General features: G+C 39.6%; 6 protein-coding genes and 1 long non-coding RNA gene across 10 annotated transcripts in view; 3 read left to right on the forward strand and 4 right to left on the reverse strand.

Moving 5' to 3' along the window:
• The window catches only part of LOC105287839 (membrane-anchored lipid-binding protein LAM5), a 45649-nt gene extending 37174 nt beyond the window's left edge, over nucleotides 1-8475 (reverse strand). For both annotated transcript variants that reach the window (XM_011353646.3, XM_011353647.3), the window contains exons 1-2: nucleotides 8278-8475; nucleotides 2904-3198 (exon numbers count right to left, since the gene is read on the reverse strand). In XM_011353646.3, the coding sequence (XP_011351948.1) occupies nucleotides 2904-3198; nucleotides 8278-8359 (377 nt within the window). In that variant the 5' untranslated portion in view covers nucleotides 8360-8475. The remainder of the gene's footprint in view (nucleotides 1-2903; nucleotides 3199-8277) is intronic.
• Nucleotides 8476-11255: 2780 nt separating this feature from the next.
• LOC105287837 (protein prenyltransferase alpha subunit repeat-containing protein 1) lies at nucleotides 11256-16213 on the reverse strand. Of its 3 annotated transcripts, none has more exons than XM_011353643.2 (3): nucleotides 16121-16213; nucleotides 14902-15930; nucleotides 11256-12735 (listed from the first exon to the last, which is right to left on the reverse strand). In XM_011353643.2, the coding sequence occupies exons 2-3, from the start codon at nucleotides 15015-15017 to the stop codon at nucleotides 11484-11486; spliced, it is 1368 nt and encodes a 455-aa protein (XP_011351945.1). In that variant the 5' UTR covers nucleotides 15018-15930; nucleotides 16121-16213; the 3' UTR covers nucleotides 11256-11483. The 3 variants fall into 3 exon arrangements, with proteins under 3 accessions (XP_011351945.1, XP_011351946.1, XP_011351947.1); XM_011353644.3 differs by lacking the exon at nucleotides 16121-16213 and having other exon boundaries at nucleotides 14902-15570; nucleotides 15838-16027; XM_011353645.3 differs by lacking the exon at nucleotides 16121-16213 and having other exon boundaries at nucleotides 11256-12732; nucleotides 14902-16027.
• A 19-nt stretch (nucleotides 16214-16232) lies between these two features.
• On the forward strand, nucleotides 16233-17291 carry LOC105287835 (p53 and DNA damage-regulated protein 1). Its single transcript, XM_011353642.3, has 3 exons — nucleotides 16233-16386; nucleotides 16614-16839; nucleotides 16947-17291. Exons 2-3 carry the CDS (start codon nucleotides 16614-16616, stop codon nucleotides 17114-17116), a joined length of 396 nt encoding a protein of 131 aa, XP_011351944.1. The 5' UTR covers nucleotides 16233-16386; the 3' UTR covers nucleotides 17117-17291.
• A 2-nt stretch (nucleotides 17292-17293) lies between these two features.
• Nucleotides 17294-17735, reverse strand: LOC113562351. The gene is made up of 2 exons (XR_003406872.1): nucleotides 17643-17735; nucleotides 17294-17481 (listed from the first exon to the last, which is right to left on the reverse strand). It is a non-coding gene; the product is annotated as an uncharacterized LOC113562351 (long non-coding RNA).
• Nucleotides 17704-18669, forward strand: LOC105287834 (tubulin-specific chaperone A). Its single transcript, XM_011353641.3, has 2 exons — nucleotides 17704-18025; nucleotides 18333-18669. Exons 1-2 carry the CDS (start codon nucleotides 17896-17898, stop codon nucleotides 18557-18559), a joined length of 357 nt encoding a protein of 118 aa, XP_011351943.1. The 5' UTR covers nucleotides 17704-17895; the 3' UTR covers nucleotides 18560-18669.
• A 50-nt stretch (nucleotides 18670-18719) lies between these two features.
• On the forward strand, nucleotides 18720-20178 carry LOC105287833. The gene is made up of 3 exons (XM_011353639.3): nucleotides 18720-19583; nucleotides 19720-19930; nucleotides 20007-20178. Exons 1-3 carry the CDS (start codon nucleotides 18755-18757, stop codon nucleotides 20128-20130), a joined length of 1164 nt encoding a protein of 387 aa, XP_011351941.1. The 5' UTR covers nucleotides 18720-18754; the 3' UTR covers nucleotides 20131-20178.
• Nucleotides 20179-20390: 212 nt separating this feature from the next.
• Nucleotides 20391-23354, reverse strand: LOC105287832 (U3 small nucleolar RNA-associated protein 15 homolog). The gene is made up of 5 exons (XM_011353638.3): nucleotides 22745-23354; nucleotides 21786-22368; nucleotides 21399-21619; nucleotides 20830-21268; nucleotides 20391-20749 (listed from the first exon to the last, which is right to left on the reverse strand). Exons 1-5 carry the CDS (start codon nucleotides 22832-22834, stop codon nucleotides 20505-20507), a joined length of 1578 nt encoding a protein of 525 aa, XP_011351940.1. The 5' UTR covers nucleotides 22835-23354; the 3' UTR covers nucleotides 20391-20504.
• Nucleotides 23355-24773: the final 1419 nt, after the last annotated feature.

The following is a 24773-nucleotide window of genomic DNA, read 5'->3' on the forward strand; positions in this document are numbered from 1 at the left end:
ACAACTTTAACAATCGCAAGAGAAGAACTGGGAACGAGAGCAAGTACATGACCTGTACTAAGTCTTTTAATTGTATAATTAATTGTAATTCTAGGTTTCTCGTTTTTGTTTTTTTTTCATGCATTTGGACGAAGAAATGAATGAAAAATTAAGCAACAATCGAACTTCGACTTTGGTTCAGCCAGATTATTATATTTTTCAGAAATTATATGACTCTGTGAACTCTGTGAACACTGCATAATGATCATGTTCTGGCGATCTGCTAGAACGATGTACAAGCGAGAACTCGTCTATTTCGGCACTTTCGACCATCGGTCAATGTGCACGCGGCCTTCGGTCGCACCTGCGGTGAGCGTTATCGTAGCTGGCAGTCCAATAAAGAGGCGCCACTGTCCCGCGTTGTTGCTGTTCACAGCGGCAGACACATGCAAAATCTCCTCCTGAGCTGAAACTAGGTCTTGCCCCACGCGAAGCGCAGCTTCAATTATCCCAATCTTCCCGCATCCTCCTTCCGCTTCTCGCCTCGGCGACGTGTCATGCGACTCAACTACGGCCTCGAGAGGTCCGCGGCAAAATCTTAGTCTAGAACAAGGCACTCTCCCATATCAGCTGATCAACCTTCTCCTCTGCGATCTTCCAAAAGATTTCTCTCCAAATGTCAATAGCGTTCGCGATTGCCTTTTTCGATACTTAATCTTTCTTTTTCCTCATCTGTTAAGTTTTTCTTGCAGTTTTTCTTCGCTTGGTTCCTTCAACTATCACCGCGTAACGTCACCAAAAATCGGTAGGGACCGTCGACGAAGACCTTCCTCCAGGAGCCGGATGGACACGACTGGCCGGCGCTCCCGGAAGAGCAGACACGATAACGACGATCACGACGACAGAAGACGAGGAAGTGATGCGCTGTCGTCCTCGCTGGTCCTCGACGTCGATCGCGATCCCTCGGACACGGATCTCGAGAGGTGGAATACAGCAATGCGGCGCGAAGCGTGTCCGCGCTCGTGCTCCACTCACCGCAGCAACGCTCTCTCGGCAACGCTCTCTCGGCAATGCTCTCGCGGGTGGTACATACGTGTGGCCCGACCTGAGAATGTGTCGGTCACACATACACGCGCGCACACGCCTGCAAACGACAGGCTGGTACCGCCGCGTCTGCGCCGCGAGACTCACCTATTGACCGAATATCATCGTGATAGCTATATGACTGCTACGGTGGTGCACGCACACCAGCGACGAAGAGACCGTGTTCGAGCGAGCGTTGCTTTGAGGTGCATCCTGAAGTCCGCTCTCGCTCTAGTTCTCCGTCTCTTTCTCTCTTCCTGTTTCTTCCTTTCTCCTGGAGCACGGTGACCGCGATGGCCGTCAGCTGATCGCGAGCGCTGGTCCCGAGCGTGAATCGCGCGTAATTGTCAATTCGAATCCGCCTGCTTCTCGTTCTCCGCCGTCCGGAGTCTCGTATGAATCTCCTGTCAGATTTAATCGTCCGAAAAAGGCTGAACGATAACGATTTCGGCGTGATTACACCTTCACCTTTCACCTTCTAGAGGAAATTGGTGTGCTCGATCTTACTGCAGAAGACTGTATCTTGTCTTTTTCTATTTTCCCTCTGTCTGTTGCCTCCCGTCTTTCTTTTTCCACGAGAAGCACTCACTGGCCTATTACGCCACAATATTCTCCATCGACCCTATTATATTTTTCCCATTACGTGCACGTCCATATATCTTTGCTACACTTATTCCACTGACGTATCATCTCTGTTCCGCGTAACATGTGGAGATAATCATTCTTCATATTAGCAGATGGACTTAATAAGCTTCCACGAACTGGAATTGGTACCATCCTCGCTAAACACTATTTCCGATAATAAATCACGTATTTCAGATATCTCATGCTAGGTAATCGTCATTTCTCATCTCCACCTTCTTCATCATCTTTTTATTTCGCGACAGCAACGAGCAACGCGCACCCTGTGCAGGCGGATGTTTAATTGCCCCATGAGGCTCTCTCGCGACGCAAAAACGACTTCCTCGTTAAAGAAGGGGCCGTTCGCAATTCGCTCTTCCACTCGTTCCCGTTCGCGAGCGCGGAAATCCGTCAACGTCGTTCCAACCGACAAGCCGACAAAGGAGGGTCGATCTAGGCGGAAACACTAAGCGTTCGTCGAGAAGGGTACAAGCATCGTTCACACAGAAATCAGTGCCTTGATAGCGCGCTGGTATTATCTTGTAAAAGCTGTTAGTTTATTGCACGACGAAACACAGACACACCGTTTCTGTTACGCAGACATGCGACGACAACGAGGACATTTCATCGAAAACCGATCATTTCCGACGGATCTATCGAAATACGAAATTGCAGACGGTAGAGAAAGGAATTTTTCCTCTCACTTCTTTCCCGGCCACGCGCGTGGGCGGGAACAACCCGAAGCAGTCGGTATCTTTTTCGCGTCCCCGGATTGCGTCATAACCGGGAGTTGCGCAACCAAGACCAACCCTCGAGCCGGTCCGCCCAACGTCCCAGCATCGATGCGATTCTCCGGCAGCTTGATGTCGCCTTGACCGAGTAAATAGTCACGCGCGTCGTCTCAGAGAAATCACAAGCGGCGCAATTCCGGTGAGCTCGGTGATCGCGCTGTCACACGAAATCATTGCTAAGTTTACTCGTGACACTTGGAAACGCGGTGAGTCCATTTTCCTTGTGCCTCCAGAAAATTGAACTCGACGAGATCACGTATTAACGTAACGTACTATACACGTCGAGTCTCGGCTTTCTGTCGCGAAGGGGTGGGATGGTAGCGTCTGTTAGCACTGCTGGGTGTATCCTCCAACAAGAGGAATCGGGAAGAAACGAGATGGCGGTAGACAAAGGAAGCGGAGGAAAGCGGAAACGCAGCTTCGACTTACGTGGGCATTGACACAACAGGACATCCAAGTTGCAGGAGACTTCTCGCGAGGTACTCCGGCGCAGGTGCGTCGCTCACAGCGGCAGGTGTGTAGCGCCTCGCTGACCGGAACGATCTGTTGCTGCTGCTGCAGTCCGCGCATCTGTCCGAGGAGGACGTCGACGACGACGACGTTGACGACGGCGACGACCTCGCACTCGTCAGATGCGCTTGCTCCCGCGCGGCGACATCACGAGCCCCGCTCGTCCGCGGTATGCTTAGGGAGCCGCTGCGACGGAGACCACCCAACTCGTTCTCTGGAATTTCAAAGTGTTAAGGTATAATTGGACCGTCGTATTTATTATTAGATTTTTTATTTTTATATTTTCTATTATATGATTGTTCATCGTCAGAGTAATGCGACTAAACTATTATTATGTTTATGACGACGGACGAATACAGTGACAAATATCTGTCTAAAAATGTTTTCTGACGTTCATAATGTTCTAAAAATCAATTTTATTTCTTAATAGCCAACATCAAACATTTCAGTTAATTTTCGAATAATATTCACGTTGCTCTTCATCATCACGCTCTTCCATCGTGTTTCGCGAGAGACCACATTGTAATACCAGAGTCTAACGCCTAAGCAAAATACACTTTCAATATTATAATGTTTGCCTTTCAAGCAAATGGTTTGCTTTCCAAACTTCCTTACGGTTCACTCAGCACTTTGCGTGTCAAAGATCGTCGAGCATTCGCCTTGTGACTTTCTCTTCCACGCGTTTGTACCTTGTTAGGAGGAGAAGCCACTGTAAACTCGCGATTTATTCGATGCGACCGGAACCAGGAAGCGAGTTAGCACGGCAGAATGAAACGCACGTCAGCAACAACACCGCGAGCTCGTCGTCCGACGAGCGACTCCCGCCCTCGTCGTCGGCGACAGCCGACTTTAATTCGTTTAAAGCCCCCAGTCGCGCGTTACGTCAGCTTGCGTATTAACGGCACATCGCGTCTCCGGTATACCACCTGCATTACGTGAGCACGTTACGAGCTCTGCTACCTTTTAGCTTAAGTGACTTAAGCCTCGTGTCCGACGCGTATGATATAGGATCTGATACACCCGCAAAACTTAAAGATCAATAGTCCGCTGCTGAGCAACCACTCTCGACAACTGATTTGAATCCCAAAGAAATCGATAGTTTTTTGAAAATAAAACCCGATTTTTCGAAATTGATCTGTGTCTACGAACGAACTCTGATTCATTAAGAAATCCAGGATTAGGGAAACTTGGGGCGGAATTGAAGCAATACAATGGAAAATTGTAAATATGGTAGACGCTACTAACACCAATGTTTCGAAAACCACAAAAAAAAAACAAGACCGATCTAAGAGAACATTTTTATATAAAAATTTGAATCTGAAAGTACTACAAAGTAGATTTTGATATTACCTAAAACTCACCAAAATTATATCGATTTCAAACCTCGATCAGACGCCAATTCTAGTTGAAACAAGTGACAAAAGCAACGAAATAGATATATTTTCTTTTCGTGAAAAACATAGCACATGGTCAACGAATGTCGCACGATCTCGTGGCCCTCTGCCCAACGACTGAAAGTTCGAGGGCATGGAGAAGCGGTGTATGCCGCTAGGCGGTATATCGGGGAGTCACCACGTTTTTGGCAGAGTGCCGCGCATCGTCCTTTACGTCATGCGGGAGAAACCGCATTTCCCAAAAGATGCGACTGGAATCTGTGACACCGCACCACGTTGCGCTGTACACTTATCGAGTGTGATTCGCGAATATTTGCGACCCGGAAGCTTTCGTAGGCGGTTCACTGGAAACACGAACATTCCGGATTTCTGGAAAATGTGGGTTAAGGAAAGATAGTACCGCGTTCCATGGAACTTGACATTGCTTTCGTACATCTGAAGAAAATAAAATATAAAAAAAATATAAGAGCGATTTATCAGAGAAAATAATATTACAGAAAATTTTATGTAATAAGTTTAAAAAATTTTATGTAATAAGTTTCAAATTAAAACGTATTTAAAAGAAATTTAAAAGATAAAACAGAAAAGGTTTTTCAGAAAAGTTTTTGACACGTTCATTAAATTTATGTATCACTTTCAAAGAAATTAAATTTGATTCTGACATCATTTTCCTCCTACGCTCAAATCTTCCAAGAATTTATTATTAATTAAAATTATTGGTTTTGTTTTGAATATTATGATATTATCGCATCTATTCAACTATTAAAATATAATGGAATATTATAAAATTGTGCTCATTAATTTGTTCTCATCTGTAATATATTTATGTCGATTATCATTTATTATTATCTAAAATACAATATATTTAATGCTTGATAAATTTCATTGCGTATTTTCATTATTTTCTCTGATGTAAGCGAAATGTGATCGATCGTATTTTAGTTCCAATAAACATGAAATTTATGACTGCTTCTAATCAGACTACTTCCTCTGTATATAGAATGCTTATACATTTCCATTCTCCCATTACTTTCCCGCTATTCATTGTAATAAACCTAACGTCGATAAGCATCAATTCGTGGCACTCTATGTGCTCGAAGACGATCGTTTGTAGCGATCAAAACTATTTATCTTCGATGTTAAATGGGAATAGCTCGTTTGCGTAATTATACTTAATTGCCGCTTTGCGTTAGATGCAACTGTTGCTTTATGAAGATAAATTCCTACAAGATCATCATAAAAGATGTTGAAATAATTTTTCGTTCGATATTCCGTTCGCTTTTACAATTTGTACAGTATGTTGGAGAGTGTTTACGCGACTAATTTCTTCTTGTCTGCTTTCTCTCAGCACCCTATTTCTACTGCTTTAGTTTATTTATTTCTATTTTATTCACAGTCCATTGCTATGTTATCTCACTTACGCTGTATGCAATAAAGACTATAAGTGTTCTTCAAAATTCCTATGCAGCATGATAATTGACAAAGCAGAAAGAAAACAATAAACGGGATATAAGGACATAATTTTCTTCACTTTACTCTTTATATACCTTGTTCCGCGTTACGAACAATATTAATATGATCCGAATCACCTAGTACTTTACCGAGTAGTTCGTTTTGCAGGTTTTGCACAAAGAAACGATCGCACGTGAAAGGAAATGTCTGTTTCCGAGCGCGGTCTTTCTTGATAAGGACAGATTGACAAACGGACACTTTCCTGTTTACTCAAACGCGCCGGCATCAGGCTTAGATAAAGGTCAAATGGGTCAAAGTTCGTGCAATGTACAATAATGGCTATCGGTACGCCGTGCCGTCCGCATTTCGATCCAATGCAGATCCGCGTTAGTATTCGACGACCGCAATTTACCACTCGCGTATTCGAACCGAATCGAAAGTAATGCATGTTAAATGTGCATATGTATTTCGTACAATTCCCAGGATTGCGCTCCCAGCGTATTAATCCCCTTTGTAGAAAAGCAGATTTTTCGGTGTTATCAATATCTTACCTGTTGCAATAATAATAAACGGCCAGCGTGACGTCACTTATCAGACAGCTGCCAGACGAAAACGCGTCGCAATCGGGTTTAATTTCGGAAACTCGTGATGCGGCAAATGCAAACGGACGTGTAATATTCAAAGATCAACAATCCATGCCATCGGCCATCGGGAATGGCGTAAGGTCATGCGGAAAAAATAACGTCGAGCAAGGATGAAAGCGTTCGACCCGCAACGCGGAAAACCTTCACCCGTTATCGGTCACCTGATGCGTCACGCGGAATTTCAGTTTCAGAATTTTAGGAGAATGTCATGCGAACTATTGCAAATATGCTGTCATCGTCGCTCAATGTAAATCTTGCCGGGTGACGGACAAAAGCCGATAAAAGCGGACAGTCGGAGCCGTTCGCGTTAAACCTTGACGTGAATGATGTGGAGGAAACTCGAGCTGGCTGGGACGCGTCGTGTGTTGGTCATGACTTTGGATGAAGTTTCGCGTTTGCCAAAGATTAAAGAGAGCATAACGAACGTATAAGTGTAAAAATGTAGACTGTGGTGTAAAGATAAAATTCAGATTTTTCTAAGATGAAATATACAATACGAGTTGAAATTACGCAAATTGTAATAATTTTCAGATATTCGATATTAAATTATTCAATCAATATTAAATCATAATTAAATCAGTGAAAATGAATTAAATGAATCTTGGATCAACATTATTGATTCTGAGTACCGTTCTGCATACCCACGGGCTATTTTCAGAATAATTTTGTACTTCCCGTGTTAATTTCTGAGTATTCCATTGTTACGCAGAGTCTATTTAATAAAAATACAATAGCTAAGTAAACCGGATCTTTCTCGAAACCCACGTGGAGCTTCAGTGATGTAAGCACATAAATTGCAGATACACGCCCTCATCGTCGTCGCGTGCTTACACACCTCGCTATTAATAAGCTCGCGATGCGTGCGTAACAGCTTGTGTGTTGCTCACGCAAGAAAACGTAGCATGTTAGTGTATTATACGTCATACACGTCTCAGATCGTATGTCAATGTGCGTAACGCTGCACTTTGAGTTTCCTCGTAACACGAGAAGTTCGTACTTCCCGGGGAAGTAGTTAGTCAGAGTAAAACCGACGATTAGATTAATTAATTAATCCCAGAATTTTAACGAAGGAAGTACAGAATCGTTCTGGCAGAATTGTTTTCGTTACCAGAACGAACTTCGAAACGAAAAATAATTAATTAAAGCAGATATTTACATGAAGTTTAATTTACGTTTTACATTTAATTAAAATTAAATGGAAAATTATAAATAGAATATGAATAAATTATAATAGAAATTTAGAGTCATTAATGCTAAAAATGATAAGAACTTTTAATCTCTGCTGTGCATTATCCGTGTTATATCATTATGACGAAACAGTATTTTTAGCATGGCAAAGGTGAATATACAGAGGGAACCTCGCGAGGAAACCCCGACATGAACTGAATATTGATTGAATCGCAATGTGAAAGCACGCGACCCTGTCGAATTGTTAGTACAAAATGTATATGTTTCATACATTTTGCAATGTTCAAAATTATTTGATAAGCACATTTTCAGAAAATTAATTAACATTGATATCATAATCATGATCAAGTCATCAAATATCACTTCGTTATTTCATACGAGTTGAAATTATGCAAATAGTAATAATTTTTCAGATATTCATCAATATTAAATGATAAATATTCAATCAATATTAAATCATAATTAAATCACGAGTGCTTCAATCTCTGCTCAACCATAGTCGTTTTTTAGAAAGACGACAAATTCTTTCACGAAATTAGGCTTTAGTTTAATTCTTTTCGACAAAAATGTTTATATCCACTATCCATATCCATATCCTTATCCACTGAACCTTACCTTCGGTAGAGCTGGTCGATGGTAGCCTCAAGCTCGAGCCGCGACGCAGATTGACCGCAGCAGCCGGTTCCGGTTCCAGCATGTCGACGCTGCTGTTCGGCAACTCCGCCAGGTTGTAGAGAGAGAAATGAAAGTCACTTGAGAATGCAGGACGACAAAACTCGGCCACGTCGAGCCAGCACTGGTGAATGGCGTCTCCTGCACGGACAGCCGAGGAATTCCCGAGGATGTCTATCGACCAGTCGGTCGCCTATCGCACGAAGCGGCCAATGGTAGTGATAGGAAAAAGTCACGTGCAGTCGCCTTCGACGGCATGTTCTCCGTTAATTCGTCACCGATCGCGATGTCGTGAACTCGCAGCAACGTTCGACAACACGCGCGAGCAATTTTCTTTTCTACTTAACCGGATATCAATGTGTGCCCGGTGTGCATTGCCGAGACGCGCACGCTTCCAAGTTCATTCACGAGCGCATCGCAGAATCATCCTCATGTGCTGTGACGCGGACAATGACTTTATTTTGATGACGCAAAGGCACCGCGTCTTTTCTCTCATTGATTCTTTCTGATGCTGATTCGTTTCGCACGATGAGAATTGACGACGCGATCTATTTTCGTATCCTCGCATTTAAGTCTAGACCCTGAAGCTATCTCGCGATTGCCGAGCGCGCTTCCACCTTGCTAGAGTTCTCCGAATTTTAAGATTATAGTTTTAGAAGAAATCGATTCTTATCAAGCGCCCGGAAGTATCTTTTTATACATAGAACGACGCGGTTCGCAACGCTTTTGCACATCATGATTGAAGCTCCGATGGCTCCTCGCGTAAAGCTTGCACGGTCAACGTCATACTGCCGAAGCTGTCATCTCTCACGTATATCGGAGAATCAAGCCGTTTATTTATGATTCACAGGTTTACACAGCGATGTACGTCAGTTTCTAAGAATGCCCGGCGTCTCGTACAGGCCAAAGTAGAGGCAGAGATGGGAACCGACAGTTCTCTATAAAGCTGAGGATCTTCTTCGATTTATGCGAATTTCTGCATGAAAATTCATTGTTAGACACAATCACCAAAGTGCAATAAGTTCCTTGAAACTTCGACGCGTGACGATGATAAACGCGTCGGTGATAAGCGTATAATTGAGTGCACGAAGCAAATGTTCACGCACAACTAAAAGTATAAATTCGGGACATCGGCGGTATTATTTTTATCGTGACACATTGCGTAAAAGACCGTTGCCTCATACAATGCATTATACTTGTATCTTTTGATAATAGTATCTAACACGTTTTTTTCTTTGGTCTATTATTTCTTATCTACGACATTTCAACACGCATATTCGCTATGCAATAGTAGAATATTAAATACAACATGAATAAAAATTTATTTTTCCTCAATAAAGGCTAAATAAATATTGATAGCTGTGATACTAAATAAAATATATGATTACAAATATTTTTTTTAAATAATTCTAATTAATATAGTAATTAAAGAAATTGTGTAATAATAATTACAATAATAAACTGACAATTTAGATACTCTTATATAAGGCATGAAAATGTGAATAAACGAGTATTTACTTCTGATTATGGAAACGCTTCAGATTGGAACCAAAAGCTGAGCATTTGTTTTACACTGTGCCTCGCGAAGAATAAGTGGATGATTCATGATACCGAACACTATACAACGTCAGAAACCTCAACGCGTTCCGCAAAAGCGTGTGAACGCGAGCGTAGTAGTGAAAGTGCGAGTAACCCGACGAGTCTCTATCTCTAAAAAAAAAAGATGCCTTGAATTCGAGTTTGTTTTCGCAAGTTCGCGTGGCCCCGAACTGTGTCACTGCACCACGTGCGACGTCCTGGGAGACGTGAAACGAAATTCGCGAGACGAGAAAATTAGCGGGGAAAACTCGCGTGAGCGCAAGTTGCACGGGTACGGCGAGCGGTCCCTGTGCGACTGAGGAGTGCGAGCTGCGCGTTAAAAGTTGACGGTTTATTTTGGCTACCACGTCGTGCCAAAACGCAAACGCAACTGACAGCCGGTGGTGACATAGCGATTGGCTTGGCCGACGTGGCAATGTCAGAATGGTGTTTCCGACGTAAGCCTGGATTTGAAGCATTTTTCGAGCCTTGGAAACTGGGTTTTTCGAGGATGTAGCATGGAGATAGCGAGAAGCGGTGGGTTCGGACGAATATGAGCCGTCTGCGAAATAGGAAAGAGGTAATTTCATTTTTACATGGAAGAGTGAACGGCTGGAGACAGAGAGAAAGAGAGAAATGACCGTATCCGGGATAACAGAAAAATACAATGTTAGAAAACTAGCATCTTCATTGTTTTTCTCAGTCATTTTCACAGCTATACATAATCGCTCTTCTCGTGACGAAACCATCGCATTCTTCTTGCCGGAGATTTTTGTCGGCACAAGACAAATATCTCTCTTCATCCTTCACATATTTACATATTCACGTTACATTGTGTCCCAACTGTGCATATACCTATACGTATGATGCAAGTGTGTATCAGATATTCGTCAAACCGCTCGTCAATTCCACTACGCTAGCAAATGCGAGAACAATGCGAGAATTAAATATCGATAACGATTCAATTTCGATTCTATGTACATTAAATCCTGCTTATCGAAATCATACTCTTATCTACCGCATGAGAACGAAAAAGAGTAATACCTTGAGCGCAAATTGAAATATTTCATATACTTACATAAAACTTTTTGTTCTAAGAAATATTTTTCTAGAAATTTTAATATTTCTATAAAGTATTTCTATAATTTGGAAAATCATGAAAATTGGAAAAAGATTGAATGATCACGTATAATAGAAAAAATAAATAAAATTGATATTTTTGTTAATATATAAATAACGATTCTTCAAAATATTTAAAACTAATATAGTTCAATAATTAAAAAAACGCTCTTTTTAAAATAGAAGAAAGTATTCTACTGAATACGTATAAAATAAAATTAAAATTAAATATTTAATGAGATAATATATTAACAATCACATATATCCTCTCTCACAAAATATTCCAAGAATAACAAAAACTTCTTTCTTTGTGTGTGTGTGTGTGTGTGTGTAAACGATATTTGCATTGATCTCCATGAGACTACACATCTCGTATGAATACTTCGCATGCACCCCTGATAGAAGTAAAATGCTGTGATCTTCGAGCTCGAGATTTCACGCGATGATCCTGATCATTGTAACCCAACTATCGCGACTTGTTCAAAATATCTCTGGATGTATGCTTTTTCGTGACTACGTTTAAACGTTACCCCGAACAGTTTCATATTAGTAGCGCGAAACGTGTGAATAATCATACTGTGAACCGTTATCAACGGATCGTTATCCTGATCAGCGTGTGTTTCTTGAAAGAGCGGCGCGAGCCACTGGTAGCGGCGAGACTGATTGTCCAGAAAGTCGTCTTCGCGGTAGCACGCATGTTTCAAGTACATAAGCGCGAGGAGCGCGAGCGTGTGGGCGAGGAATCTGCGGTGGCACCAGAGCGTCTCATGTTCGCAGTACATAGTCAAGAGTTGATCGTTGCTGCTGCATTCCTCCGCCCAATAGGACAATGCGGTCAGGTAACACCTGAGCTTGTGGGCGTCGATGATCGAGTAATCGTGACGATGGTCCCCCGACATGATCTGCCGCATTCGCTCCAATATCGCTTGGTTACTCTCGCTGATGTGGAGGCTCATGTAGAGGAACAACTTATCCTCCCGCTTATGCCTCTCCTCGTCATGCCAGACGTTCGAGTCCATCTCCGTGGGCGATATCGTTGCTGCTTTCGCCGCGGCTAGCACGCACTTTCGCAAGAGGAACTGCCGATAGGAATACGCGCTATGATCCGACACGTGTCGCCAGCACCACGCGAGAGTGCTCGTCCATTCGCTCTCGACGCTGGGGTGCCTCAACCCGCGGGACTCGCACAGCGTCACCAGGTGACGCCGGTAACACCACGCGTGATAATTGTTCGCGTAGCGATCAGCGCAGGTCTCCGCAAGCTCGAGCTCGGCAGTCGCGATGGCCGAGGTGCCGGGCTCCGGCCGATGCGCAACATCGGCCTGCTCGGCGTCCAGAGCCAACGGCATCAGCCAGGATCGATAGGAGAAAGCTTCGAAAGTCTTCGGCGTGTTGTAGAGCACTGGTCGGGTGAGCGACAGTTCCTCGCGCACGTCCAACCTACCGGCGCGCACCAGCTCCCGCCGCATGTTCCAGAACGTCGTGACGTTCGGGGTGAACAACAGGACACCCAGCAGCCACCTCGCGATCGTCCGAGGATCCTCGCGCCTGTGGTGACGTTCCCGCCGATAGTCCATCACACGCCGATAGGTGTACAAGTGGAGCGGCTGAACGCACCACGAACCCAGGGCCAGGCTGTCCTCCTGATGAAGTACTGGCGATCGATTCTCATTGTCCTCCATCGGCACAACCATAAAGCTCCTTCTAATTAGGCAGACAAGTCGCGAGACAGAACATAAATCCCTCTTTACTTTCTATTGGACTTGAGTATAAGTTATAAAAATATTATAAATTATATAAGAATAATAATTATATTAAATATATTTAAAAATTATAGTCGCTTAGCATAGCTCCTTTTATATATTTGTATTTATGTATTTATATATTTATATATATATTTATTTATATGTTAGAATATTAATATGTCAACCAGATTTTTATTAGAACGTAAAGCAAAAAGTATCCTTTCAGGTTTCATGGATATTCATCTTAATAATACAATATCATGTACTGTAATGCTGATATCGATGTAAGCGAAAATGCATTTTTACACTGCACTGATAAAATAAACTTCAGACTCGCATTGTACACGTTCTCAAAACATTGATTTTCGTTAATCCAGCAATATAAGCAACAATAAGCTGTTATTTAATTTTATAGCATAAAAGAATATTGTATCGTATCGTGTAGTATGAATGGACCTTAAATCGCCTAACAAAAGTACCAAAATATTTATAACACTCGTTTTTTATTCCTGATATGATTAAGTATCGTGAGACAATCGCAAAATAACAAGCTATGTAAAATTTTTAACATAATATACATAATTCGTATGTGCTTTGCATACACTTGGAAAAAATTGTATATAATTTAGATTTTAAAAACAATTTCTATTCGCACGTATGCATATACGTACGTATCGTATTTCTAATAAATTTTTGTCAAATGAAATAGTCGTTCGCGAACGATACTGAAAACACAACCGTATCTTTCAGATCTACGGTCGCCGACAGAAAAACCGGAGCGGATAAAAATAAGCAAATACTTAACCAAGTCGCATTACATAAGTGAAGTTAACAATCGTAAACAAGCCGCGATTATTAACGCTCGATGTTGCCCGGATGGCGCTACTTTACCAGCGCCGGACGCAGCCGATTACTTACCACGCATAATTTCGATCCTGTTTCTGTCGTGTGCACTTTTTCTACGTTCTTACATATCGTTTTTCTTTAACAGTTATGGATAAAATGCAAATTTATTTTAATTCAAGTTCAACGAAAATAAAGATAAATAATATTTTATCTCACATTTTACGTAGATATTTATATTACATGTATAATAATCATTTAATTTACAATGTCTATGTAAAGTCTACAAATCAATTATTAAGTCTCAGAAAATATCAAAAGTAATAATAAATTCATAAATAACATTTTGAAATTTAAAAATCATGCCCAATTCAAGTGAACAGTTATTTAATCCGTTATTTTTTAATTAAATAAGAGCCAATAAATAAATAAAGTTTACAGATTCGTTTTCTCTTGATATAAAAAATAATGTAAAATTCTCTTATGATATAATTAATTATTATTAACGTTTTACAATTTTATTACCGTTAAACAGTTAGTCTACTGCGTGCGCGAGAGTTCTCGCTTAATATTTCATAGATTACGATCTAGGACGGGAACGGTAGTCAATTACAGTTGCAGCGCGTATCTCGCGATGGACTCTCACAGTCAACTTCGCGACTATTATCGCTCGTAGCAGCAAGTCGCGTGGGCGGAGCTTGCGCGCATAAGATCGATCGTCGCATGAGATCGCGAGGTCGATTCGTCGCAACCGACTGTTCGTGCAATCGCGATACCGCACTTTTAGTTTCCTTTTTCTCCATAGTTTCCACTCTTACGTATATGCACGATTAAACTCGCGACATACAAGAAGGTGCGTGTTTTGTCGCCCGTTTGCGCTGTTGCAATGCGGACTTCGAAATAAGGTGCCCCACAGGGGCTATCTAGGTTAGGATCTTTCACCAAGATACTCGCGGTGATTTTGAATCGATAATACGTTTACGTTCTTTTACGGTCACTATCGTATTTTTCTTCCTTTACAAAAAAATATAAAGAGGTGTGCATGTTCAGAATTTGAGTGGGCGAAAACGAGGAAAAATTCGTAACGAGGCACGGGAAGTACCGTACTAGATACAAAACGACCGACTTCGATGTTACGAATTACGAGACCTTGATTGACGCGCGTCAAATGCGTGGGAAATATTGCCGGTTTCCGTTCTCATATTTCGAAAGCACGGAAGACGAGAGAGGAGGCAGCGTAGCACGCTCGCGCGAGCCGAAAAAGAGAAACGGTAACACTCACATAGAAGGATTCCTCCGAATCATATTCTCCAGATCGCAGAGGATCTTCTCGGCGGCAGGGAAATCGAAGTCCGGCATCGTATCAGCGACAAAACATTTCTCCCGCGGAGGAATCATCGATGCGCCAGTGACCGCACGTCCACCTCGCCTCTCTTTTCTTGTTTTCCGATCGCACGACTCGTCCCAACGCGACGTACGGCGATGCGGCACTTCACTATGCGGAATCGCAGGCGAGTGCAATGCAACCAGGCACGCTCAGCTGCGCGCGACGTGAAGTTGGTCACAAGTCAGACCGGGCGCGCCGCTCAGGCTCGCCAACTCGCGGACGGGCGGATGGGTGGCTCCGCATAATCGTCGCGAACCACGAACAAGATTGAATATTCCGCGCAAATTCCCGCGACGATGAAATTTATCAATAAAAGTTTAATAATTTTAATAATAAAAGTTTAATAATTTTACTAGTTTTGCAGTAATAAACTAAAATTTGCGCATTTATTAATTTAGTAATTTAGAATAACCAGAAATAAATTATTATGTTTTCACAAGTTTCTACTTATTATACAATAAGTTAATAATTATTACAAGGCTATAAATCTGTCGTTTTGAAATCTAACATATTACTTTCTATTCTGAACTTTTTCTTATGCTGTCTCTTCACGTTTAGAAGACACTATAAAAATAAAATAATGCTTAGCGAATTTCTAATAACACGATAATTACTGCAATTATATGCAATAATTGTACATTGCCGCTTTTGCTGTACGAAAATCAAAGATCTAGCATTTTTCGTTTATGATTAAAATTGCGAATTTACTGCAGCGAAGACCCAAAATACAGAGAGCCAGTTAGAAGTAATATAATTATATCGTATTAAAATATTGTCAATAAATAATGATAAATTAATTTCAATCTCGAGATTTCGACTAATGATACGTACCCTTATATAGGAGCATCAAACGTCGCACATTAAAACGTCAAAAGATGTGAGCGTATATTTGACGTTGAAACGTTAGTAAAATCAGCTAAGCAGCTTGTGCACATAAATTGTAAAATGTCAATTAATTATCGTTATCATCCGTGGTTATTAGAATGCACCACCATTATTAACCAAGAATTTCAAAAACAAAAAATGCCAAGTTAATTGCAGGTATCGCTATAATTGCAAACTAAAATAAAATTAGAAAAGAAAAAATGCAGTCGCAAGAGATGTTGCAATTTACCGGCAGTGTGTAGATGTCAACCCGAAGCTTCAGTCTTTTCCGGAAGATGGAGCCCAATTTTTCATATTCTAGCAGAGAAATCCCTATGATCAGGTGAGTTGCACTAGTCCAGTTGTGGTGTGTTGCTGCTTTGGCGGTGTTTACTTATAAAAAACTAAAATTGTAGTTTTCTAAAATGAAAACTGAATTGTCTTCATACTCACAAATATTCTTGTAGATATCTGGAAAATTTCCACACACATAAGGAAATTTCCACATAAGTAAAGGTAAATTTTGCTCGACATATAAAAGTCTGTCCCTTCACGAGTATATTGTTTATTAATATTAATTATTTTTTTATGTGAATGATATATTAATAAAAATATAAATGAGTGCGTAAATGTCCATAAGGTGCAACGAGAGCATGAGAATCTTATGACAGATATTTTTGCACATGGATTCCAAGATGTTTTTAATATTTCAATAAACAAATAAATTCGTAAATACATTACAGATGAACGAGCATCAAGGAACATTAAAACATTTGGAAGAAGTTGAAACCAAAGCCAGCGAGATTCTCACTGATCGACAAGAGATAGTCGCTTTGGATAAAAGGAGAAATGATGATCGTGTTGGATTGAGAGCACTACAAAAAGAGTCCAATGACAAGATATGGATAACGGTGGGCCCATTGTTAGTTAAGATGTCATCTAAAAAGGCTGAGGAACTTCTTGAGGAAGGTAAACCACTTAAAGTTTAATAAGCAAAGAAATGGACCAAGAAATTCACTTGTTTAGTAACATCGAGCATTTTACAGTGATTCTACACTCTATCGTTTATGTTATAGACCAGAGAGAATGTAGTACTGCTATTAATAAGTTAAGGAGCAACTTGAAGATAAAAGTGAACGAGTTACGTGACTTAGAATTAACTCCGCCTTTTCCTGGATCAACGCTGCAACCAATGTCTAATAAAGAAATGGCTGCAATGAAACAAGTTCTAGGTCAAAGCGTCTAATGTATATATAAAATAAATAATTATAATAATTTATATATATATAAGGCTTTCATTCTATTCAACAGTGTGATAAAGCTTTCATGATGAAGTAAACTGTAAATATACAAGCTTATTTAATGTAACACTAATTATAAACTTTTGTATAAAATGTAAAAAAATCACCATATAAGAAAACTGATTTGAAAAGCCGTTTTTATTTAAATAATCACAAATATATTTGTTTTTTTATATTTGTATTCTTAGGAATAATAAGTTATACTTATCACATTCATCAAGATAAATTATATCTCGCTGCACGATTTTTTTATCGATCCAAGTTTATCATTATATTTTTACGAATTTTTGCAACAGCTACGCGAGATATGCTATAAAAGACACACATTTATATATTATATACTAATAGTAGATAAACACTTTTGCACAAATCAATATCGTAAAAATCGAAGCGACAATACAGAATTCTAAAAACATATATATAAGAAAATATAATAAATATATCTGTATCATATTTATCTGTTTTCCATACTTGCGTGGATTACGTCAAGCGGTCGAAAGGTACAGAGTCAAGTGGGCGCGCGAGAGACGCACATAACCTAACATAACCTCGTCTAACGCAGAGTTCTCGCTCGGTTTCATTTCTCTCGACTCATCTCACCGAATAAGGCAAGAAAAAGAAAACGAAGAGACACTCGATCCTTAACGCGTACGGTTCCACTATTTTTTCCGTATACGCCCTTTAGGAGCGTAAAAAACGTCCGTGCAAACACGTACGATAAATAATGTCTGACCCGCGTATAAGGACGCTCAAGATTAAGACGGGAGTAGTGAAGCGTCTTGCGAAAGAAAAGATTACGTACGAGAAAGAAGCGGCACTACAACGTGACAAGATACAAAAATTGAAAGAGCAGGGTGAGCATCATTATTAGCCACAGAAAAAAAAGGAGTGAAATAACGTGTTAAGAGTATAAATTATTGAAATAATTCTTGTTGCAATACGTTCGAAGAAACGTAGTTAAGTTATTGATAAAAAATTTTTAAATCTCAATTCATAACGTTTAAACTATATATTCTTGTTAAGATGCTTATAGACACTAATGGCATATAACTACTGAAACAAATAAATTTGCTTGATATTTAAAAGTAACATTATTGGTATCACAATTATTGAATAATTTTACCTGCACGTATGAAATACAAAATGTATGTTTTACCACAGACAAAGACGACTACAACATAAGGAAACAAGAAGATGTACTTCAAGAGTCTCTTATGATGGTGCCGGATTGTCAGAGGCGTCTCGTTAAAGCATTTGACGAGCTCAAGAAGATTCTGGAGACCGAGCAGGACTTGAAAGAAGTCGAGGATTACATAGAAGCAGAGAAAGTGCTGCGAGAAGCAGAAGCGCAATTACCAAAAGAAGGAAATATCCTGCAGATGTGTTAAAAAGTGCTTTCACGTGACTGGCTAAATTATTTTTCAACATTATTTGACACTTTCTTTCTTCTTATATTTACTAACCTTTCATGATCAAAACGGACTAATTTTAACACACATTAATATTAAGATCACTATATAGTGTTAAGTTTATTTTCTTATTGTTCCCAATTAAATGTTTACACATATATTTAGATACGTATAATGTATAGTAGTCAAGCCAGCCAGCACAATGCTGGACAGTCTTACGAAAATGTACTTTTTAACACGTATTATCCACAACCGTCTACATACGATGCAAGTTACAGCTGGAATATGCATTACAATGCCTATCCAAGCCATGTAATGCATGACGATGTCGTTAATAATGCAGCATTAATGGACAGACCAAGAGCAAGGCAAGAAGATGAAAAGGCCATTGAACAATTTCTCCGACAGAGCGAGCAAGTTCCTACGAAAAGCAAACGAAAAGATCCGTTCAAGATTGCGACTGTTAAGGGCGCGTTGATGTCGGTCGCTAAATTAAATAAGAAACTCGAGATTATTTGTACAGAGCTCGATCTCAATGTTGATTTACCAGAAGAGCAGTGGCAGGAGAGAGTCAGCGCCTGCAACGCTGCTAAACATGAGATCTGTGAAATTCTGAAAACCGTAAAAGACGCGGACTTTCTGAGCCGAGTTAAAAACGATCTAGAGAAACGCAAGAAGAAACGCAAGAGGGAACGACTCGGGAAAGAAAAGTGGAAGAGGGAAAAATTAATGAAGGAAGAAAGAAAGGCAAGATCGCATGCGGAAGCTGATTCGTCGATCAGAAAGGAGCAAGCGGTACTCGAGCGAGAGAAACAAGAGGAAAAGTTGCGCAAAGACGCGGATATGATTCTGTCGGACGTCCGCAGCAAGAGGAACGATGCGCGAAAGTATTTAGGAATTCTACAGGATTTACAAAATTTCCGACGAATCAAAATGAACGTCGTCCGAGCCAGAGGCGAGAATTGGTCCTCGGCAGCTGATGACGTTTTCAACAATTCTACTGGTACTGTTTTATTATCATTAAAAAGCACAAAGTTTTGCGAAAAAAAATAACAAAATTTGCAGAAAAACGAAATAATAATTGGAATAATATAGAATAAAATTTTGCGTAAAGTAAAAATGCGATTAATATGTTACAGCTAAGTTAATGGAATATTGGACTACCTTGGATCGCGAGTACGCGGTAGAGGAACAAGAATTAAAGCACATGCTGAAAATGGACAATGAAAAAAGAATTGAAAAGCAGAAGAAAAATTTATGCGATGATTGGGAGAACGTGTTATTTGGAACGAGCATATTGACTACCGAACAATCATCTCGTGAAGATGTGAATAATTTTATCATGATTCGGTTTGTACGATTTCATTATTCAAATATTAAATATTGTTTTTCTTCAATGAAGACAATAATTATATTTACATTTCAGTATGGCCTGGGACAAATTCGTAAGCTCGAAAAATGATGCGACAACGATTCCAATTGGATGGATAGTGCCTGAAAAACCATCTTCTGCTGCTTGGCAAAAATGTTTGAATAAGGAGACCTCTTAAATTAAGCAAACCTGTTAAATTTGGAAAATAAAAACATTTGCTATAATATCTCAGATTAATTTGATACAGGCAATTCTTTACTTTGCTTGGTAAAAATTATTTATTTTCTTTTAGACGAAAAAAAAAATTTAATATTTAAGTATATGTTATTTCTTGACAGTCTTCACTTATTAAGTTCCAACATACATTCGTTCCGTTTAGTTAGTGTTTTTAACGAATATATATTACAACCCAATAGATATATTTATGAAAAGTAATTTGTATTTGTGAACGAAATCTAAATTATTCCTTTATTATTTTGAAAAATTGAACACTAATGCGAATTTATATACAGGAAATATTATTTTACAATTGAACGATATTTTATATTCAATTTAAGCTATGCTTAAGACAAGATCACGTTCCGTTTGAGCAGCGTTTGACGACGGCTCTAAACTCTGATGTTCCTTTATGGCAGGTGAAGGAACCGTCTCCGCCCCAGACAGTATCATTTGCATCGAGCCTTGTAACTGCGTCAAGGCTATGATTAACTGCTCCTCCTCCTGTAGCTTTTGCGCTAATATGGCAAACATTCTTCGAGATTCCTCCGAGAGTTCGTCCAAATGGTCCTCGTATACGTCTGTGGAGTAAACGAAAAACAAATTTTAATAAGAAATTGAAAATTATAAAAAAATATGTAAAATGAAAAAAAACTCCTACCTAACAAGACGTTCGCCACGTGCAACAGTACTCTGCCAAAACGGATGCTGCCGATGTGTTTGTTCAAAAACTTAATGATATTAACCAAGGACTTGCCGTCTCTACCGGCGAGCGCTCGCCTCAAGCCCTCTCGTCTGATAAGTTCCTGCGTAAGCGCGACAGTGACGTGCGGCGTCTTGTTCACCACGTAATTCAGCATGACGCAGTCGAGCGCTTTGCTGTACTGGAACTTGCGCAGGCAGGCGTCGTGCTTGCTCATTATCTCTTTAACTCCCTGCTGCACAACCACGTCGACACTGCGCACGTGCAGATTTTCACCCGCGTGCCTGTACGATACTTTTTTGCGTTTCGGTTTCATCACGTTCTTCGCATCCTCCTCGCGCCTTCTAACGGAGATCAGACCGTCCACCATGCCAGCCACGATGGTCTCGTCGCCTGCCTGTAATATCAATTAATGTAATTTATTTTTATAAATTGCATATTCTAATCATGATAATTGCAAAATATACAAACGTAATAAATTTAATAAATAAAAAATGCCAATAAATTTATAATCCTTTCTTCCTTACACTAATCCCTATACTGAGAACTGCATTGGGGTAGTCCAACGTGTGAAGAGTTTTGTACGTCCCGGTGTCGTAAACTTTAACGTGTCGATCCAATGAACCGGACAATATTCTGTGGCCGTTGGAAGCGATTTTTAAGCAAGTTACCGTTTTATGATGCTGAGTGATCTTCGCGAGTAATTTGCCACCCGTAAGAGCGTCCCACACTTTGATATCCGTTCCTCCTTAAAATTCCAAGTAATGAACATATACATTTTTCTACATATAAAGAAATGTATATATATTAATCTTTTATAAAAATATATTCAAATAGATTAATCGCACCTTAATTAAATAAATATTAATATTATTCTAAATATTAATATAAATAAATATTATTGCAGATATTACCTGCAGATAAAAATATTCCTCCAGTTGGCAAAAAGAGTAAACTTTCTACTGGTGCGTCATGATTAACGCTGAGTATCTTCTTATTCGTTCTAGTATCATACATGTGTATGAGCTTGTCGTATCCACCCGACAATAGTACATCAGTAGATACAGGGCTCACAGCACCCGCTCTGATGTAATCGGTATGATCGTTAAAGGATGTCAGTTGTTTCTCAGTGGAAATGTCCCACAATATCACCGTTTTGTCATCGGAAAATGAGGCAATGTGGAGATCATCAGCAGTGAAGAGAGCTCTGTGCACTGCCGCCTTATGTCCAGAAAACAGCCGCAGCATGTTATTTGCTCCAATATTAAACAACCTAATGACCGATTCTTCTCCACCCGCGCACAATAATTTGCCATCTCTACGAAAGCAACCTCCGTACGCAGCTTCCTTGAATCTGCTGTAAGTTTTTATGGCCAACTTCGTGATGGGATTGTATACCTGCACTCGTACCGAACAGGTAACTGCAAAGTAATGTGGTTCCACTGGCGAGAAATCGACGTAGTCTATTGGACCAAACTCTTTTACCAAAACTGGTGGCTGTAAACGGATAATTATAATCATATAAATATTTATAACTTGTCACATCCTCCGTAAGTTACTTATATTTAATACAAACAATTTGTACGAAATTTTTTATTTATTTTTTATTTTTGTACAACAGGACCTTGAATAAATATTCTTAAACCAACTTCTTCTTTAATTAAAAATAATATAATAATTTAATTTAGGCAAAGGTTTAAGGCAAAGATTGGTAATAGTAGTCATATATCTCATATATTCCTTTCCTATCCTTCTAACCTCTATGATTTTCCTAGGTTATGTATCGTGTATAACCTATAAGGTTGGATGTAACATCAACAAAACTTTTCGATCGCTTTTTCTATTCCAATAAATTTTATATATATATACAAACCGTATATTTTTTCCAGTATATGTTATCCTCCGTTAATTCTGGACTGGCTCTGGTAAATACTTTCGTATTTATTTTTTTAAACGATGCCATGTCGCAAAAATAATACCTATAAGTACATACTATGTAAAATCTTCCTTGAGCTTTGTGTCCACGATGCTAGAAATCGATCCGAGATCTCGATCCGAGAAACATGTGGCCAATCAACTTGCACTTTTACGGAAAAGCCGCAAGTTGATTGGCTATATATTTCTCGGACCGAGATCTCGAATCGATTTCTAATAACATCGTGGACCATGATGCAGTCCACTCTAGGGATAGGCGATATTCTCCGATTATTTAAACATCGACGCTTTCTGCTGACAATCAATTGTTTTCGTCGATGTTTCTGTAAAACGATTAATCGACTTTCAGAAATATCGATTATAATACTTTACGTGCTGTGGTTCATAATACAAAAATATTATAAGTCGAAACTCAAAGTTTAATGATTTCATCAATGAAATATACTTCGAAAGTCATTAATTCAAACTCGCAGTTGATATATCATCGCGACTATTTATAAGTAAGGTGTATATTTGAAGATATCACATCTTTATCTAATGGTTATAAAAACATTGAAATATAACACAGGAGAATTAAAACAACAAGTTATAAGTAATATTAAATCAATCAAAATTATATTATGATTGTCATATATATTGATTAATACATCAAATATATATATATATATATTCTTAATATACGCGCGATCGCTGCAACTGTCCCACATAGAAATTAGCATCCAGTGGATGTCCATGAAACCTCCATAGCTCCATGGGACATCTATCTCCACGATAGACGTCAGATGGACGTCTATTAGAGATCCATGATACCTCCATAGCTCCATGGGATATATATCTCCATAGTGGAAGTCAGATAGACGTCCATTAGAGGTCCATCCTATCTCCATAATAGATGTCCTCTACAAATCCATTGCAGATGTCCATTAGACATCCATTATGGATGTATAATAGATTTATTAAACATATAGAGTATTTCCAATAAACTAATATTTAAGTTTCATTATTAATTACAATTTTTCAGCTAATTTTGTTTAACATTTAGAAATTCACAATATTATAGAATTTATTTTTAATTATTAATAATATATGTATATAATTGAAGTTATTCTTACATAAATTTACATCCACCGAAAATCTGTAATGGACGTCCATTAGACGTATGTCATGGAGATTCGGAACATCCAGTAGAGATCCAGTAGAGATCCACTAGACATCCATTAGACGGCTACTAGAAATCCATAGTTCCGCCTTGCACGTCCAGTGGATCTGCATTAAGGCAGGAGCACAAACTTTTGCATAAGCGCATAAACAGATGCATAAGGAATTTGATTGGTCCATTTCCTTATGCACATGCTTATAGACCAATCAAATTTCTTATGCATCTTTGTATGCACTTATGCAAAAGTCTGTGCTCCTGCCTTTAGACGTCTTTAAAGACGTCTATTAGACGTACCGTGGATCATTAATAGAAGATTCACGGAACCTCGGTGGACGATTAATGTACGTCCCATGGACCATTAATGGAAGGTTCATAGAGCCTCGATGGACGACTAACCGACGTTTCGTGGCATCGAGGTTCCATGAAGCTTCCATTAATGATCCACGGAACGTCTAATAGATGTCCACCGATGCTCTATGAACCGTCCATAAATGATCCACGGATCGTCGGTTAGTCGTCTATCGAGGCTCCATGAAGCTTCCATTAATGATCCACGGAACGTCTAATAGACGTCCATCGATGCTCCATGAACCGTCCATTAATGATCCATGGAACGTCGGTTAGTCCCCAGGCAGCACATGTTAGTCTAATATATGTTTCTTAGACGTATCTAATGTCTAAGAAACATAAAGTACCATTTAAGAAACGGTTTAAATAGAAACCGTTTTTAGACCTAAATTTTAAAAACGTATTTTTCACGTTTCCACAGAAACGAAAAATGTGTTTTATTAAATTGATTCGAAATTAT

This window comes from Ooceraea biroi, chromosome 8 (genome assembly GCF_003672135.1).
Source record: "Ooceraea biroi isolate clonal line C1 chromosome 8, Obir_v5.4, whole genome shotgun sequence".
NCBI lineage: Eukaryota > Metazoa > Arthropoda > Insecta > Hymenoptera > Formicidae > Ooceraea > Ooceraea biroi.